Source organism: Pholcus phalangioides, unplaced genomic scaffold (genome assembly GCF_987345545.1).
Source record: "Pholcus phalangioides strain wild (caught in Gottingen) unplaced genomic scaffold, Ppha-v1.0 ptg000009l_1, whole genome shotgun sequence".
NCBI classification, from domain to species: domain Eukaryota; kingdom Metazoa; phylum Arthropoda; class Arachnida; order Araneae; family Pholcidae; genus Pholcus; species Pholcus phalangioides.
This window is the reverse complement of record NW_028301602.1, coordinates 20025516-20043006: the sequence shown is the minus strand read 5'-3', so window position 1 is coordinate 20043006 and position 17491 is coordinate 20025516. Positions and strand designations below refer to the sequence as shown.

General features: G+C 37.0%; 1 protein-coding gene across 1 annotated transcript; it reads right to left on the bottom strand.

Moving 5' to 3' along the window:
* Positions 1 to 1356: 1356 nt before the first annotated feature.
* On the bottom strand, positions 1357 to 16734 carry LOC149082206 (glycogen phosphorylase-like). The gene is made up of 18 exons (XM_089235722.1): positions 16202 to 16734; positions 10467 to 10568; positions 10156 to 10338; positions 9326 to 9457; positions 9124 to 9235; positions 8932 to 9014; positions 8698 to 8841; positions 7339 to 7431; positions 7092 to 7238; positions 6803 to 6966; positions 6581 to 6695; positions 5264 to 5365; positions 4944 to 5150; positions 4613 to 4834; positions 4343 to 4470; positions 3256 to 3390; positions 3007 to 3073; positions 1357 to 1726 (listed from the first exon to the last, which is right to left on the bottom strand). The coding sequence occupies exons 1-18, from the start codon at positions 16445 to 16447 to the stop codon at positions 1481 to 1483; spliced, it is 2628 nt and encodes an 875-aa protein (XP_089091848.1). The 5' UTR covers positions 16448 to 16734; the 3' UTR covers positions 1357 to 1480.
* Positions 16735 to 17491: the final 757 nt, after the last annotated feature.

Genomic DNA, 17491 nt, shown 5'->3' with positions numbered 1-17491 from the left:
ACCCATCTGAATTTAATTGTATGTACTTAAACCGAGCTTTTAGATTTTAGTAACATTGCATAAATCAGTGGCGTGGAACAAAACACATCAAATAAGAAAATAATTCTCCAGCGTAATGTTTTCAAGAAAGAACTATTGAGTATAATAAAATATACTGAATTAGGCATAAATTTGTTTCCAGTCCACTCAATATTTGCCATCATATTAATACATAAATATTGATGCTTTGACCCCCCATTCCAATAGCTTTACATATTATGCTCGATATTTTTAATTTGTGATGACACTAGTCAGCTTTTATTTCCTCTATCAGAAATCATGCTAATATAGAACCCCTTAAGCAAATAAAAGGAAGAGCGAAAAATGTTTTTATTCCCAGAAAAAAAAAAACATTCCTAGAGTTACTTTCTCATCTAATTACCACACTGTAAAGCTAAAAAAATGTTTTGTGTGTAAGATATAAAATGTTTTCTTAAAATGTATAGGATTAAAAAAACTGACAGGGAGAGAGACTTGTAACTTTCTAACAAATGTTTCAGCAGTTATAATATAGTCCCATAAACAGATATATTTCAAGGCTATAAAGAAATTAAAACAACCTTCAATTACGGGGAAATGTTAAATTTAGATTCAAGACCTGCCTTCAAGAGTTTTCAAAGTAAATTTAGTTCATGATGGTTTACTGCCCAGCCACTAAAATTACGGATGGTAATCGCCATCTTTGGTAAGATATATCTTGAACATAAATTCGAGTTAAATAACTCTGAATCTGTCTTAGAAACAATTTCATTTCCCCGTCAGCGCAGCTTAGATATGCGATATTCAAAAAGGGGTGGTTGATGACATCAGCAACCTTCAACCCCCTCTCCATCATCAAACGTCAGCAAATCCAAAACCTCCTCGATGCTGAAGTAATACTTCAATGACCGCTTAGAATGAAATCAAAATTTATATATAAAATAGCATGTCGCCATTCATCGAGCCGAAACCACTGAAGCTATAAATATTAAATTTGGTCATTAGTTTTATAATGCAGACTCACTAAAAAAAGGGGTTTCGAAATTAGACCCCCCCCCCCCCCAAGGAGGGGTTATATAGAAAAATTATGCTGAGCTGAAGCTATATACATGAAATTTAATGTTTTTTTAATGACAACTCACTTTTCAAATTTCTACCTTTAAGGGAGCTCGTAGGTTATATAGAACAATCGTGGCTAAGCCAAACTGCTAAAGCTATAAATGTGAAATTTGGTCCGAGGTATGCACAAAGCTATTCACAAATTCTGTTTTTATAAAAATACCATGAAATTATTTCTTAAATTATATATTTTTGAAAAAATTAAGACCAAAATTTTTTTTAGACATATTTTATTTTTAACGAAAATAATTTTGTTCTTTGTTTGTGGAGGAAAAAACATACATAAAGCTTTAGTTTTCTTAAACAAATTGTTGCTGTTGTTATACTTCAAAAATCGCATTAGTTATTTGACATGCAGTGTCTTGACTGCATTGCTGAATTGGCCATTTACATCTCCAGAAAAGGAACCAGATTTCAAACTTCCTTTCTTTTCCTGCAAATCTTGTGGCTCATGTGGATCTGGAAGTTTATCCAGCGATGGCTCCATATTCCATATGTCTTTAGCATACTCTGCAATGGTGCGATCACTGGAGAAGTGACCAGCACTGCCAATGTTCATGATTGTCATCTTTGTCCAAGTGTCTGGATTCTGCAAAAAAAATTGTTTGATAAAGTTTTTTTTCCCTTTTCTTCCAATGCAGAGACTTATTCATTAGGTGCTAATGATTCAGATTTACCCAGAAATAATTTTCTAACTTATTAAAATCTTCCCGTCCAAATTATTAAAATTTTTTGAATCCTTCAAATTCCTGCTGTGCAAAAATAAAAAAGTCCTTAAAAAAAAAAAAATAATAATGTCTTAGCCCTTGGTGGACTACGTTTTGACAAAAAACACTGGAAGTTGAGATTTCAAAACTTTGTAAATTGTCATACAATGTCAATTATTGCTAAAATCAAAAATGATAGGAAATAATCACTGATTTGCAATAGGTCTTTAAGATGAATTCTACAAAAAAAATTAGAAAAAAATTCTTACCCCACGAGAGAAATGTGTGAGAAATTCTATGTCTATAAATATGAATATAATAATTTTTATAAATTGCACAAAATTATTTTAATGAATTAAAATTCAGGTGGGCTTCATTTTAAATACAGGACATTTAAGGCTATAATTAGGGAAAAATATTAGAATGCCCCAGGAAAATGGGTTACTATGCAGTCCCTCAAAATTTTATTTGTAAGATCAAGATTACACTATAAAATTGCTAAACAGATATTTTACAAAACTTGATAAACAACCAATAAGCCTATTGGTTACATTTGCTCGAATACAACAGTCTTATTGTTTGCATTTTTCATGATAAAGAATTTATAGCTCATTGGTGCAATTAAATGACAAGGCAAATTTTTTATTAATGTATGCTATAATTAGCAACATTTTTTCTCTAATTTAATACATGCATTGAATGAAGTTAAGTTTTTATTTCAAAAATGAAATTTTCAAAAATTAATTTAACTTTCAATATTAATACTTAATTAGAATTAAATTAATTTTATACATAAAATAGCATGTCGTGGTTCATCAAGCCGAAACCGCTGAAGCTATATATACACACACAAAATTTAATAAGTTTTTTTATGACATAACTCACTAAATAGACTTTTCAAATTTCTACCTTTAAGGAGGCTCATAGGTTATATGGAGCAATTGCTGCCAAGCTAAACTGCTGAAGTTATAAATATGAAATTTGGTTTTTAGTTATATTTTATTATGTAGACAGGATTTTTAAATATTCAATCCCAGGGGAGGGGGCATAAGATGCTCAAATGTTATTACTCTGTGGCGATTTTCTCCCATATTTTCATATTACTAGCTGTTACCCAGGGATTCACTCACTTGGGATTTGTATTACAAAATTTAATGCTTACCATATATGTCTGGTTAACCTTCTCTTGACATTTGATGTAGTCTTCATAGTCAGCAAGTACATAAAATCTAATATTAAAAATGTTCAAAAAAATAAAATTGCAATGATTGTCAATAAAACTTAATTTATCAAATCACAGACAAATGGAAATTTATCATGTCAACATCACCAACCAACATATACATGAGCCCCATCTCTAATTCTATTTGAACTTTTATCATGAAAGATTTCAGCTATGGAATTTACATACCTGTCATACTTCAGAAGCACATTCACGATGTCTAGAAACTGAGTAGGATCCTGGGGACTGAAATAGCCATTTGCTATCTGATCTATACACCTCTTCAACTCAGAGTTTTTGTTATAATAGAACATAGCATCATACCTGCGAGACAAGAAAAGTTCTTTAACTAAACCATGAAGACCAAAAAAAGTGAAATATTCTGTATATTTAAGATCAAATTAAACCACAAGGACATTTTAATATAATCTGGACCAATTTAATTTCACCTATAAATTTGCACTTTTAACCACAATTGTCTAGCTAATTTTCTTTTTAAAAAAGTTTGAACCTAATAAAACATACTTTCCTGATTAAGTTCTTTACAAATACTTTGAAACTGACTTCACGTTTTCATAACAAAAATTTTATAACTGAAATAATTAATTTTCAAAAATTGAAATTATACAAAATCAGCACAACGTCCTATGCCGTTGTAGCCAAATGATTAGTTGAGCAAAATAAAAATGAAGTCGGGGGCTAATACCCTAAAAATGATTAGATCATCTTGACAGCAGTTTTTAAATACTTCTTATATAGATATTCTATGATTTTATAGCAAAAGTGTTTTATCCCGCTGGCCTATATTGTAACCCTGTGAAGGATATTTCGTATATACACACCAGGGTTTAAGCTGGATAAAAAAATTCCTTTTGCAAAAAAGTGGAAATGGGGGGAAAGCTTTAGCAAAATGCTGCAATGCTAATGTAATGATTCATGGTTGGACGTCTCGTTGCGTACCTCTGCGACCGTAGCTTAAACCCTGATATACACTCTAGTTCTCCTCCTCTCTCTCTCTTTCCCCCCCCCCCCTCCATTTCATATTTTTCACCAAGTTTACTTATAAAGAATGCGTTTTTAAATCTTTTCCTTCCAAAGAAATGGTACTCAAATTGTGGCAAAATATTCCACACTTGGATTTAGAATTGATTAATAATATAAATCCATTTTTTATCAATCATTTTATTCTAAATCAGACAAGGTAGGACTAATATCTCAATCCCCTGTTTGCGACGAGTTAGCAATATTTATCCCTGCACATTAGCCTAATATTTACCCTCTTTTCTGTAACGCAGCTACATCTTTCACTGTCATTCCAAAAATGAAAATATTTTCAGCTCCAACTTCTTCCATCATTTCAACATTTGCACCATCAAGAGTACCAATTGTGAGAGCTCCATTCAACTGAAAGTGGAAATCAGATTTAGCATTTCCTCATAAAACTGACAGTAAAATTCATTTTGAATTTCAAACTTTCACTTGGAAATCTCCAAATTGAAATTTATTGAGGCTGATCAGAAAGTTTATTTTTTGGCATGTAAATTACCATAAATTTCATATTTCCAGTTCCAGAGGCCTCTGTACCAGCAGTAGATATTTGTTCGCTCAGATCTGCAGCTGGAATAACCTTTTCAGCCAAGGTTACTCTATAATTTTCAAGGTAAATGACTTTCAACTTGTTTCCAATGATCGGATCATTGTTTATCACATTGGCCACTGAACAGATCAGCTTAATAATTTGCTTCGCAATATGATATCCAGGTGCAGCCTATTAAAAAATAAGATTTCATCTTTCTTAGAAACAGCTATAGTTTTAAAAAAAAAAAATGTGTGAATTTGACGAAATTATACTATATAAAGAATAATACGATACTAACTTTGCCGCCGAACATTATAGTCCTTGCTACAAAATTTCCATTTGGGTTGTCCTTTATTCGATTGTATAAGGTTATCACATGCAGAACATTTAAAAGTTGCCTTTTGTATTCATGAATACGCTTGACATGAACATCAAACATGGAATCGTGATTAATAGTTATGCCATATTCTTTCTTGATGAACTTTGCAAATTGCAGCTTGTTTTCCTGAAATAGAGATATTGTGTATGTAAATCGTGCATAGTCTATGTACAGTCATTACAAAGTGAATATATGCGAAACATTCTCTTATTACTTTTTATTAAAATTTTCTAACTCACTTCTTTGACTCTACGAACTTCCCTCATGAAGTTTTTGTTATTGGCAAATGAAATGACTTTCTTCAGCTCATCCAGGTTTGTAATCCAGTTTTCGCCTATTCGCTAAAGAAAATTTATTAATATATAACAATGCTGAACATTTTTGTGCGATTTTGGAATTTCTTCACTATGGTAGTCTTTTTTTTAAAAATCTCATTTTACGTTTCAGCAATTTTAAAATTATTTTTGACCTTCATATTGCTACTTTTTCCCTCTAGAAATTCCTCCCAAATAGTATTTGTAGGAGAGACAGCAAATTTTGGTCTCTTCTAAGGCTGGGTGCACACTAGTTAGACAAGACAGCTTTAAACAAGCTTAGTCATTGGCGTTCACATTGATTTGTATGGCGCTAAGCTTACTGATTAGCAAGACAAATTGAAATGTTGCTTAGTCATTTTTTTTACATTGATTTGTATGATGCTTGTCTAACAGGTGTGCGCCCAGCCTAAAACTGTCATAAAACGCAATTTAAAACTGAAATCACCAGTTTCATTAAATAGAGACTTTTATTTTTCTCCTCCCTCCCATGTCGAAAAATTTTAACCAAATATTGATTCATTTACTTTTAAATATAGTCACTTTTCCGAAATGTTATACCTAGAACTAATGAGACATCTAATAGGTTTTGTCAAACAAATGAAAATTATTAACTTCAAAATTTTTTTAAATCCGATTGATTGAATTAACTCGACTAAAAATTTTTACTGCAATTAACAATTGATCGATTAAAACTAATCTTAATTCTTATCAGTTTGAAATTAAAAATATAGTATATGTTTATAGAGACCAGAATAATTTAGGCGCAGTAACCCAGGTTCATAAGTTTCTTGCCTAAAGTACCAAAGAGTGTAAAAGTGTCACGAATTCAATACTCTGTTCGTCCTTGTCAGCTTTCCTGACACTGGAGTACAACGGAAACGGTTACATGACCACAAAAAGATTGTTACCGCAGGGAGTCCCACACCGAGGGATTAGCGCACAAACCTCTCCGAGTATTAAAAAAAAAGGCTGCCATTCGGAATCGGCAATAAATTGTAGGTCTGATCTAATTACCCTCGTGTGCAGAAAATGACCATGGTGAAATAAAAATCATCAAGAATAATTTACAAATTTAATTCACTGATGTATCGTGCAAGTTTATCCCAATTCATTTTAAAATGTTCCCTTAAGTGAAAGCTTAATTTTCGTAATTTCGGACGATTCTCAATACTTTTGGTTACTGTAAAAAAAAAAAAAAAAAAGCTTACAATTTTATCAGATTTAAAAAAATTAACTTACATCAGCTATGGCATCAGCAAGAGCCACATTACACAACACCAACCAGCGACGAGGTGTAATGCCATTAGTTTTGTTCTGAAATTTCCCAGGATCAAGTTCGTAAAAGTTTTTGAAGCTATAAAATAAATTTCAATTCAATTCTAGTTAAAGTTTAAATATTTGGAAATACTTGATATTTACATTACTTTCATGTGAAGTAATCAGAATTGGAACATTAATTACATTGATGTTTTAAGAATATTGGAGTGAATCTCTGCAACGCCATTAATGGCATGGGATCCCACAATAGCCAAGTGAGCCATGTTGATTGCTTTCGATGGTCCTTCTTCCACTAGGGACATGTCACGTAATCTGTTCATATCATTTGGAAACATTTTCGATACCCTCTATGAAAAGAAATAAAATACATAAAGAGATTGAACTCAATTGCGCCCATACAAAGATTCCGATATCAACTGCAAATTCAGTCTTGAAAATTAAGAAAAATTCTTAAATTTTCAGTGAGCATTACCTCAAGATGGTGAGCATTGATTTCATATATAATTTCCAAATGACGTGGCAATATATTGTCCAGCATTTCGGTTGGCCAACGTTCAAGAGCCTCTGGTAATATAGTGTGATTGGTATATGCGCATGTCTTGTTGGTTATATTCCAAGCCTGTTTTAAATAATTAACGTTGAAGTCATGATTATTTCAGAAATTAAAAAAAAAAGAATATTTATCATCTAAGTAAAATGAATATGCCCGAGATATTAACCTTCTCCCATGGCAGACCTTCAATATCAAGGAATATTCGCATCAGTTCAGCTATCGCTAGAGCAGGATGGGTGTCATTCAGCTGAATGGCTACCTAGTAATATACAGAAAAATATTAAGGGAATTTCAAATGTTAGAAGTAAAAAAAAAAAAAAAAAAAATGGATGGGACATTTACAATTATCAATACAAAAGGGAAATTGAAAATTTTCTAAATACGTTATTCCTGGTGTTAAAGTGACATTATACAGAGACCGTCACGCTTCATTCGTTACACACTGTGCCACAAAGCTTGACTGTAAGAGGTCTCTAACAGGATAAGTCCAGTGCAGAGTTCTGGTGTTCATTGTCACTGCATTATTCATGCAAAATATTCCATAATTCATGGGAAATGGTATACAATGTAGGGACTACTTTTTTGGAAGGGATATCCACATGCCTCTACAGAAAAAACGAACCACTATCCCCTCACAATCAGAGCAAGTGTGCTAACTGTGAAACTACAGAAGCATTGCCAATTTCCTTCCTTGGAGTGCATATAAGCTGAATGAAACCATGCTATGAACAGTTCGATGCTTAATCCAAGGATGGCGTCACACTCTGCTATCATGGGTTGGGGGGGGGGCATTACCCCCCCCCCTCCCAGCGTCAAAGGTGGAGTCGACTGATCTTATGTATATATGAATTGACATCATCGTGCCCCCCCCCCCAGACTTCCAAGTCTATCTCCGCCTATGTCTGCTATCTATACGAAGGTTTTTAACATCTCGCTGATGAGTTTACGAAAAGAAAATTCAACTGCCCTTGCAGGGAATCGAACCCACGCCCTCTCTCGCCGACCGTCTATGTACGGTCCCGTTTAGTGCACACGAGTTCTAAGGAAAGGCTGAAATTCTTTGCCGTCTGGTGCGCTCGCCCGGCAAATGAAAGGAAGATTGTTAGATTCCCCGCAAGGGCAATTGAATTTTTATTCTTTCGTAAATTCATCTTCGCATCAGAAAGCTGTTAGAAAGTCTGATGCTACTCGATTAATAGCTCGTGAATGTCATCGTTTCTATGCACGTCTGCATTTGGTGGCTAATCTCATTCACAAGCTTTTAGCCTAGTTGTACCGACTGTCCATTGCACGTCATTCAGTATATATATGCTCTATTTAAAGAAGAAAATTATCTGCTTCAATCGCATATTAGTTACACATTCACTCAGATTGCCAGGGGACTGGTTTTATTCTCTGTAAAAAACATGCGAATTTTCCTAAAATTCTCTCTTCATTGTATCCAGTTTCCTTACTCTTACAAAGGATGGCAATTTCTGATAAAATCGATATTGTGTTATATTAATATTTCAGACAAGATTCAGACTTTGTCAGGGAATGAGTCAAACATCAATCGCACAGGATCTGTTGAGCCATATTTCGAAGCCTTGAACCTTCTTATGATATCCTGTAGTGTGGCGGCTACCATGAAATACTCTTGCTTCAGTCTTAACTCTTTACCTTCAAAAAACTGAAAGAAAAAATTGGTTTTTTAAACATTTCATTCAAATAAAATAAAAAATTGCTTAAAAATACCTAGAAAAGTAAAAATATTTCTTACGTTATCATTAGGATACAGTACTCTTGTTATATTTTCTGCCAGGTTTCTATCCAACACTGCTTGGATGTAACTGCCGTTATTGACTAGATAAGGAAATATTTGACAGAATTTGATAAGCTTATGTCAAATCATGGAAGCATTCATTTTGTAAAATAAATATGAACTTCCCTTTTTATAAAAAAAGTTACTTACAAAACCTCAAGTTGAAACTGTTTGGAGACTTTGCTGACCATAATCGCAAGGTATTAACTCTGTTATTATGATACCCAGGTACGGGACTGTCATATGGCATGGCAAAGACTATCTGAAAGTTACAGGATGTTCAACGACAAAGTGAATGGGATTATTAGTTTCATGAAAATTTATCTAAAGATAAACTTGTTTAATCAATAACCTGTGTCTCGATCCATTTTGATCCTTTGCTAGTTTTCTCAACTCTCCCATAGAAATTCACCGGAAGCATATACTCTGGCCTAGCCTTCTCCCATGGGTTGCCAAACCTCAGCCAGTCATCAGGCTCTTCCACCTATTTTGAAGAAAAAAACATTTTTGAATATGAAAACCTTACATTTTGCGCCTTTAAGCAGCATTGATGAGATATTTAAGGAGGGAGATGACTAATTACAATGCTACAATAGATAAGACATTTTGTAATGGTGATTTCTCACTATTACTACTAAACCACACATGTACCTCGTCCATATTCCTCTGCAGAACCTCTAACGAATTGGTACATGCGGGAATGTGTGTGTACGTGCAGTGAAACCTGACAAAGTTTGTTTCTGTGTAATGCTTGTTATGTGTAGTGCTGTCATCTACCACCAGTTTTTCTAACTATGAGTGAAGTGTAATGATTGAATAATTAATCGTTGTAGGCCTGATGCTCTCTGTGGTGAGACTTTTTAATGGGGAGATCGGCTCGCATTTGCGCCTCGAAGTTGGGACCCACAGGAAACCAACTTCAGCCGACCACCACTATGGCGACGGTGGGATTCGAACCCGGATCCTCGTGATGCAAGTCCGTCATTATGACCACTCGACCACCACAGTGATTTCTCACTGAAACACTTCCCTATGCCTCAAAAAAAAAAAAAAAAAAAGCATTTTGAGGAGGGGGGCGTTACCGATTTCTGCTGCGCCGCTGAATAGGGTTAAAATCTTACATTGCCACATTACTCAATAAAACAGACGAATAGTAATATGCAGTCAATGGAAAATCCATACCTGTTCACCAAGCTTTATCTTCTGAGTAAAAATACCATACTCGTATCGGATGCCATAGCCGTAAGCAGCGAGTCCTAGTGTGGCCATGGAGTCCAAGAAGCATGCAGCCAAACGCCCAAGTCCGCCGTTGCCTAGGCCAGCATCACTCTCCATGTCTTCCAACTCTTCTATATTCAAGCCAAGCTGTTCGCAAAAAAAAATAAATTCATTTACAATTTCAATGTTTATCAAGTGAAATAGAATTTGGATGAAGAGACCATTGAAATATAGCCAGTCAGATTTAAAGCTTAGTGGTAAATATTGATTCTCACCTGATGCATTGCTTCGTCGCAGGTGCTCTGTATCCCCAGATTCACCATGGTGTTGGACAAGGTTCGACCCATATAGTATTCCAAAGACAGGTAATAGACACGCTGAAAGAAATACAATACCAATATGTATTTGACTATTTGTCAAGCAAAAAACAAACTCTTCGCCATCGAATTTGTGTGCAGAGATCAAGGTATGGTAGGTAGCAAATACGGAATGTGGGTTGCTTTCAATCTCTGCTCTGACTTTTCAACTCAGATTAAGCCTTTCTTGACAAATAAATTTAATTTTCATTGAAGAGCAAAGTTATTAATAGCGTATAATGTATTTTCATGATAAATCGAAACTCAAAACGTCACTTTATACCGATAGATGGCAGTAGTAGCAGGAAAATACTGTGATTATGATAAACTTTTCGTAATGTAACGATAATCTGCATTGTGCTCTGTCATATCTGTTATAGCTTTTTAGAAGAAAACAAATTTACAGGTTTTGGCTCAGTCAAGGAGTCATTCACCATTAAATTACGTATTCATTACTTCCATTTCTTGTTCATACAGGTTCGCATAATCAGTTATAAAATGTCCATCGATGGATAATATATTTCTAATGGGTAAGGAAGACACGGGAGGAGCCTCTGCTTGAAAGAGCAGAAGTGTCTGCTTTATAAAAGCCGGGAAGTTTCTATAAACTTCATTATGGGAAGCTTGGATTTGAGCATCGCTTGACGATTTTCTTTTAGCACTTTCGAAATAAAGTTTTCATTCTAAATTCTTCCGTTTTGTAATGAAATTGATGAGCTAATGAATAATTTCTGGTCAAAAAAGATGGGTTATCAGATGCGTATTTATGGCTTTACCGCCCTTCCAAATCTGCCACCCTGGGCCCTACTTATACATAGCCCTTCCTTATGAATACGCCTCTTGTTATTATACACCTTATTTTTACATCTGATTAGTTAAAGTTTCTAAAACATTTCTGGGTTGACTCTGTACGGTGAATGTCTGTTTATAGTTGAACACATACAAAACTAATATCACGAATTTCAATCTCTCAATAGTTTATCTTGAATTTATAGAAATATAGTATTTCAAAACTAATATTTAACGGAGAAAACGCTTAGATATCTCTAAATCGGTTTGCATATGTATCAAAATCATTTTTCAAAAATCACTTCAACACTGGGTCATTTACCCATTTTCTACTTACGATTTGCCTCGATTTCTTTTATTGTGAACGTAATTAGGATTTTAAATCAAATCATGGTTTTACAATGTTATCATTGGCAGCTGCTCTAATTTGATTCACGAGAAACTCAATTCATCGGCAAAAATTTTCACCATGTATATACTTTAGTCCCAAAATCGCTCAAAAAACATGCGGTGATAAACAAGGCGGTCAATTTTTATCCGGTTAGTTTTCCATTCGATACATTTTTCTCGTGCGAAATGCGTGGATGCAAATTTTTCGGACACTTGTGTTATCTCGGAAAATTTGAAATGTATCCAACAATTTTGTTTCAAAAAAAATTATGAATAATTTAAAAAATTTTTCGGCGTATACCGAGATGTATTTAGTTTGAATTCCGAAACCTTTTTAACTTCGATCATTGTTCGATGTACGCTTCGCGAAAATAAAACTTATGTATCATGCATGACTACAGTAAAACCCCCTCCTAACGGACACCCCTCAGATGTGGTCGCACCTTTTTTTACAAATAATTTCCCCTTGTACAATAAAAGTATGCATTTTAAATTCTTGATGAACGGTCGCCCCACTTTTACGGTCAAATTCTTTTGTTTTTAGCACATAGGTTCCCAAACGTTTCGTTCCATCGCCCCTTCCTCAAATTTTTTTCCCTCATCGCACTCCCCCCAACCCATAGGATTCTATATTACACCCATAGCTTCTACTGCCTCCCTGGACTTATCTATCGCCCCCCCCCCCCTCCAGGGGACGATACTACCCACTTTGGAGAATACTTCTGGTGGATTGTTTTGGTATACAAATCGAGATTAGAATGATCATAAGTTTTATTAGCGCGAAATGGATTTTTCTTTTTTCATTCTTCTCGTGTAAATTAGACCGGAACAAGATATTCTATGCCCTAGCCATGTCTAAATCCGGTAGCTCAAAGTCACTATCTTATAATCGCTGCAGCCAGATCCGTTTCCTCCGAATCTTCCGGATCATCTAGCTCGGCAACACAATTTCCTCATAAAAAAAAAGGCCACATCTACACCTTTTAAAAATAAAATTTGCTCATCATTTTGCATGACTACACTAAAACCCACTCCTAACGGGCACCCCTCAGATGCAGTCACGCCTCTTTTACGGCCAAATAATTTCCCCTTGTACAATAAAAGTATGCATTTTGAATTCCTGATGAACGGTCACCCCTCTTTTACGGTCGAATTTTTTTTTTGTCCCGCCGGTGTCCACAGAATGAAATTTCACTGTATAAACCTTTATTCAACATCCTCGCGATAACAAAAAAAATGCAAAAAAACTCGTGGAAAGAGTGAAAAAAACTCGCGATAACGGACTATCATTTTAAAAGAAGGTTAAGCAATATCTCCTATTTACGGCTAGAAACCTAAATATACGAAATGCATTCCTCTCTTCTTGAACTTATCTCGAATCGTCATCAACTTGCAGGTGAAGATAAAAATGATCCGATATATACGATCTCAAGTGCTTTTTTAAATATCTTTTCGGCTTCAACCCAAACCCCAAAATATTCAAACGTGTTTATCTCTGAAAAGTTGATAGCCAAGGTGAACGGCTTTTTCAAGTTCCTGCTTTTCTCCACATTCTGCGTATCCTTGAACCTCAAAATGAATTTACGAAAGATAAGATTTGTTATTGTTGAAACGAGAAAGAAGATCGATTGAGAATTTACGGAGCCGTAAAAATTACATTAAAACGTCAAAAACATCAACATCAGACTGTCGGTCGGGACTTTGTTTACAATATCCATCAGTTTTTATTTCAGATAGAATTGCATTAGTTACCTTGAAGAGTTTTTCCATCATCATGCGGAATAATCAGATCAATTATGACGTCAAAACCTCAATTTGAATCTCAAGTGTCGAACTTCAATTGCAGGACGCGGGAGAAGATAACTCCCCCCCCCCAAAATGGGGATTGCGTTTAAATCAGCAAAAATGATCTGGAGAGCTAATCAATTTAAAGTAAAATTTTGTATAAGGGTGGCCTGCCTTATCGAGCCCACCAGTGTCTCATCAAAGGTGTTTCCCGCGTACGCCCTTGGGCTATGCACCCTGTATATCTGAAAAATCCACTTGCCTCAAATTACTGGCGAACCGTTGATCCTAGAGCAGGCATCTTCAACCCGTTGTTCGCGAACACCACGGTGCTCCCCGAACTACCCAGAGTGCTCGACGCTCTCGTCCGATTTCGCGAGCACTTGATCAACAATTCCAATTAAACGACTTGTACACACACACATTCCATTCAAGGATTGAAACCATCCCGATTTCATGCATTCGTATGTCAAACTTGCTATAAGGGTGCTCTTCTTTTGGTGAAGAGTACAACAGGCAGTGCTCGCGAATAGAAAAAAGGTTGAAAACCTCCGTCCTAGAGACATACTCCAATTAGAAAAGTATGCAAATAACGTATAGACCTCAGATGCGTCATATTTCAAGGTGTTTTAGTGTTAGTTAAATAAAAAATAAACCTTTATACGGACACCCTAAAACCCACAATTACAAAAGTTGTTGCCCTGTCTCTTGAGCTCAACAAAAAAAATTCAATGTTTCCAAGGGCAACATTCACCGAGGTATTCGATTTCGAAAATGTGGGAAAGAACGGCGTTAACTAACGGGCAAAGCTTCTTTTCCTCATTTATGCGGTTCTTTCCTACATTTTTTGATTTTTTTTCAATTCAAATATCTTTACGAATATTGCACTTAGAAACGTGAAAATGGTTTGCCGGCCTCAGCAGGGCCGTTATGGAGGGGGGCAAGGGGCAACTGCCCCGTGGAGTGGCAATTATGGGATCAAAGAACACCGTTATAAAATTATCGAATTTTAAAGTTCTAGGGGCGACAAAATAATGTTTGCCCCGAGCGGCGAAAATCATAGTTACGGCCCTTGGCCTCATGAGGGACAGGTCACCATTACCTTCGACAGAAATTTCTGGGGAGAAATCGTGCATCTCTCTATTCACGGAACTAGGCGAGGAGTTGGATGCTTTGAAACATTTCAGGTAACGAGCTTTTTTTAAATTGATTGTGAATCGACGATTGTGATCGATTCGATTGATTATTTCAAAAGCGATCTCGTAGGACTGCACGAGAATCCTAGAGCGATTCAAAACGTCAGATTGCCCGTGTTGTTTTAACACGAAACTTGATTGGCAAATATTTTGTTACCGTGCCAGTAAAACCATGATAAGACATTCGGTGATGCAACACTAGTTGGACTCTTATCTTGTGATCAACTTTTTTTGAAGAGCGCGTTCTTCACGGTGAAATGAAAGTTTAAGGGAGGAAAATAATGTAGAGTCGCGACGGGCGCGACGCGTGTGAAGCCACGCCCACCTTGGATCTAGGACGCGAGATGAACGTGGATGGGTGACCTACACCGGTGTTGCGGAGACAGAAGTTTCAATCAAACTCTTTCTACAAAACCAGTATTCAAATCTGATGAATATTCACCACTTGGAATTTTTTTTTTAAGCTTTGAAAAAGGTTTGCGTTCGTAGGTCAAGTTCCTTGACAATTTTCCTGTGATCAACAGCCAGCAGGGCCCGTTTCTCGCATGAACAAACTGGGCACCTGTCCAGGGCCAAGAAATTGGATGCCTTATTTGAGGCACAGCCTACATGCTCTCCTCCCTTCCCCCCCCCCCTTCCATAAGAGGCCCCCGAAAATTCCTACTTGTGTAGGGCGGGAACTTGTGAGGAGCATGCCCCGACTGCCAGCGCGTGTGATCTAAAGCTAAGGCATCCATTCAGAACCATAACTGGGAGGCAGCAGGTGGGTCTGGTTCCCCGGTCGCTGGACCAGAGGGGGCACCGAATTCACCCTTTAACTACTGCATTACACGGGGCGCCAAAATGAGTGTTTGCCCCGGCTGACAAAGTACCTAATTCAGTGCCGTCTTGACGCATGGGCCCGGGGGCCTCAAGAGAAGGGCCTCACAAAAATGAGAGCTGGTTAAAATTTGAGAAATTGCCAGGTAGGGCCTCAGAAAAATCACTTGGCCCGGGGGCCCACCACGCTCTTAAGACGGCTCTGACCTAATTGTGGCCTTGCCACCCCTTACCCCATTAGCAGAAGATAACCTTTGGTCTGATAGTGAAGTAATGTGATCATCGATGTCCGTACATAGCAATTATTTTCTGGAGACTGCTAGAACAGGAACATAGGGGGAGATGGACATGAAAGTCTGGGGGGGCCGCAATGATGATCGCTGGTAGGACACTATGTCAATTCATATGTACGCATATACATCAGATCAGTAGGCTCCACCTTTGACGCTGGGGGAGGAAAGTTACTGCCCCCCCCCCCGTATCTCCGCCCATGAACAGAAATTACGATTACTTAATAGTTTTATTCGAATACCGCTAGACATCTCACATGCATGGAGGGGGGGGTGACTGACCCAATATACATGCATATATATATGAATTGACATAATAATCCTCCCCCAGAATTCTAGAAGTGCTATGATCATGTGAATTTAATAACTTATCGTTCTCACTCACCTTTGGATCTTTCTCATAGTAATGCTGCTGGGTCCTTATCCATCTGCTGACCAAGTGGTCCTTGACCGTATGAGCCAGGGCGAAATAGTAATCTCTCGGTGTCGCGACATTGCGGTCCTTGACCAGCGTATAGTGAAGGTGCCGGTTGAAAGTCTTCTTGAACGTCAGAACGTTCTCGACTTCGGCAATGCCTTTCACGGATATCCGAGTCCTCTGTTCCTTCTCGGTCGGCGGTGGCAGGGACATTTTATTATTTGCACCAGGGCGAACGGACAGCCGAATCCACTCAAGACTGACTGACACCAAAACGCGTCGTCTTTTCCTATATAGGAGGATTGCCACCAGTAACTGCAGCGCCGCTCTACGGATTTTTTATTTATTTATTTGGAGGGGGTGAAATTTAATTAAACTACCGCTTTTTTTATATACAAGCGCCTTTAGTAACAGCTCTTTTTTTGCAAACACATTCCTCTCAGATTTCAATAGATACACGTCTGGCTATTATGTGTTTTTCTCTCCTCTTGCATTAATCTGAAAACAGTGACGTGAAACTCGTCACTGATATTCTTCTTTTTTTTCTGTCTTCCCTGTTAAACGAGTAGATAAGGAAGTGTGTTTTCGCCTTTTCTCTTCCTTTTTTACCAATTTCTTTTTTCATTCATTATACTGACCTTGAGTTACTCAATTTCTACTGCGAGAGTTATTTGCTGGCTATTTTTGTATTTTCATTCCCACCCTCGCCTCGCCTAGAACGTGACAAACCTACCTGGAAGCAGGTGCCACTGGCGTGATTTTTCATAGGCACAGTGAAAAAGGCATTCATTTTCCACGCCATGGATATGACAGTGGCGTACATGAGGGCACCTGCTGAAGGTAAACAAATTTCGAATTTGTTCACATGCGATGCTCAGTCACTTGGTAATTTTTCAAGGGGGAGGTGATATTATTGGTTAGTAATTCCAGGGAAGTCGGAAATGTTTTGAACCGGTGGTTGCTAAGGCTCTGTGGAGTCTTGGGGCCCGAACCCAGACCATGGCGTCAAACTGACTGAAGCCTCAGAGTTGTTGAAGACTGTTAATTTGAAAGCAGGGTGTTGAGAAGAGCCACGGTGACCTCCCAATATTATTTCTGCTGAGTATATTTTCAGAGAGTCCTTGAACATTTTGAAATCTATCTCTCTCTCAATGGGTTTCATTGCCGCTGTGGTGGTCGAGTGGTCATAGTGACGGACTCGCATCACGAGGTCCGGCTTCGAACCCCACCGTCGCCACAGTAGTGGTTGGCTTTCTG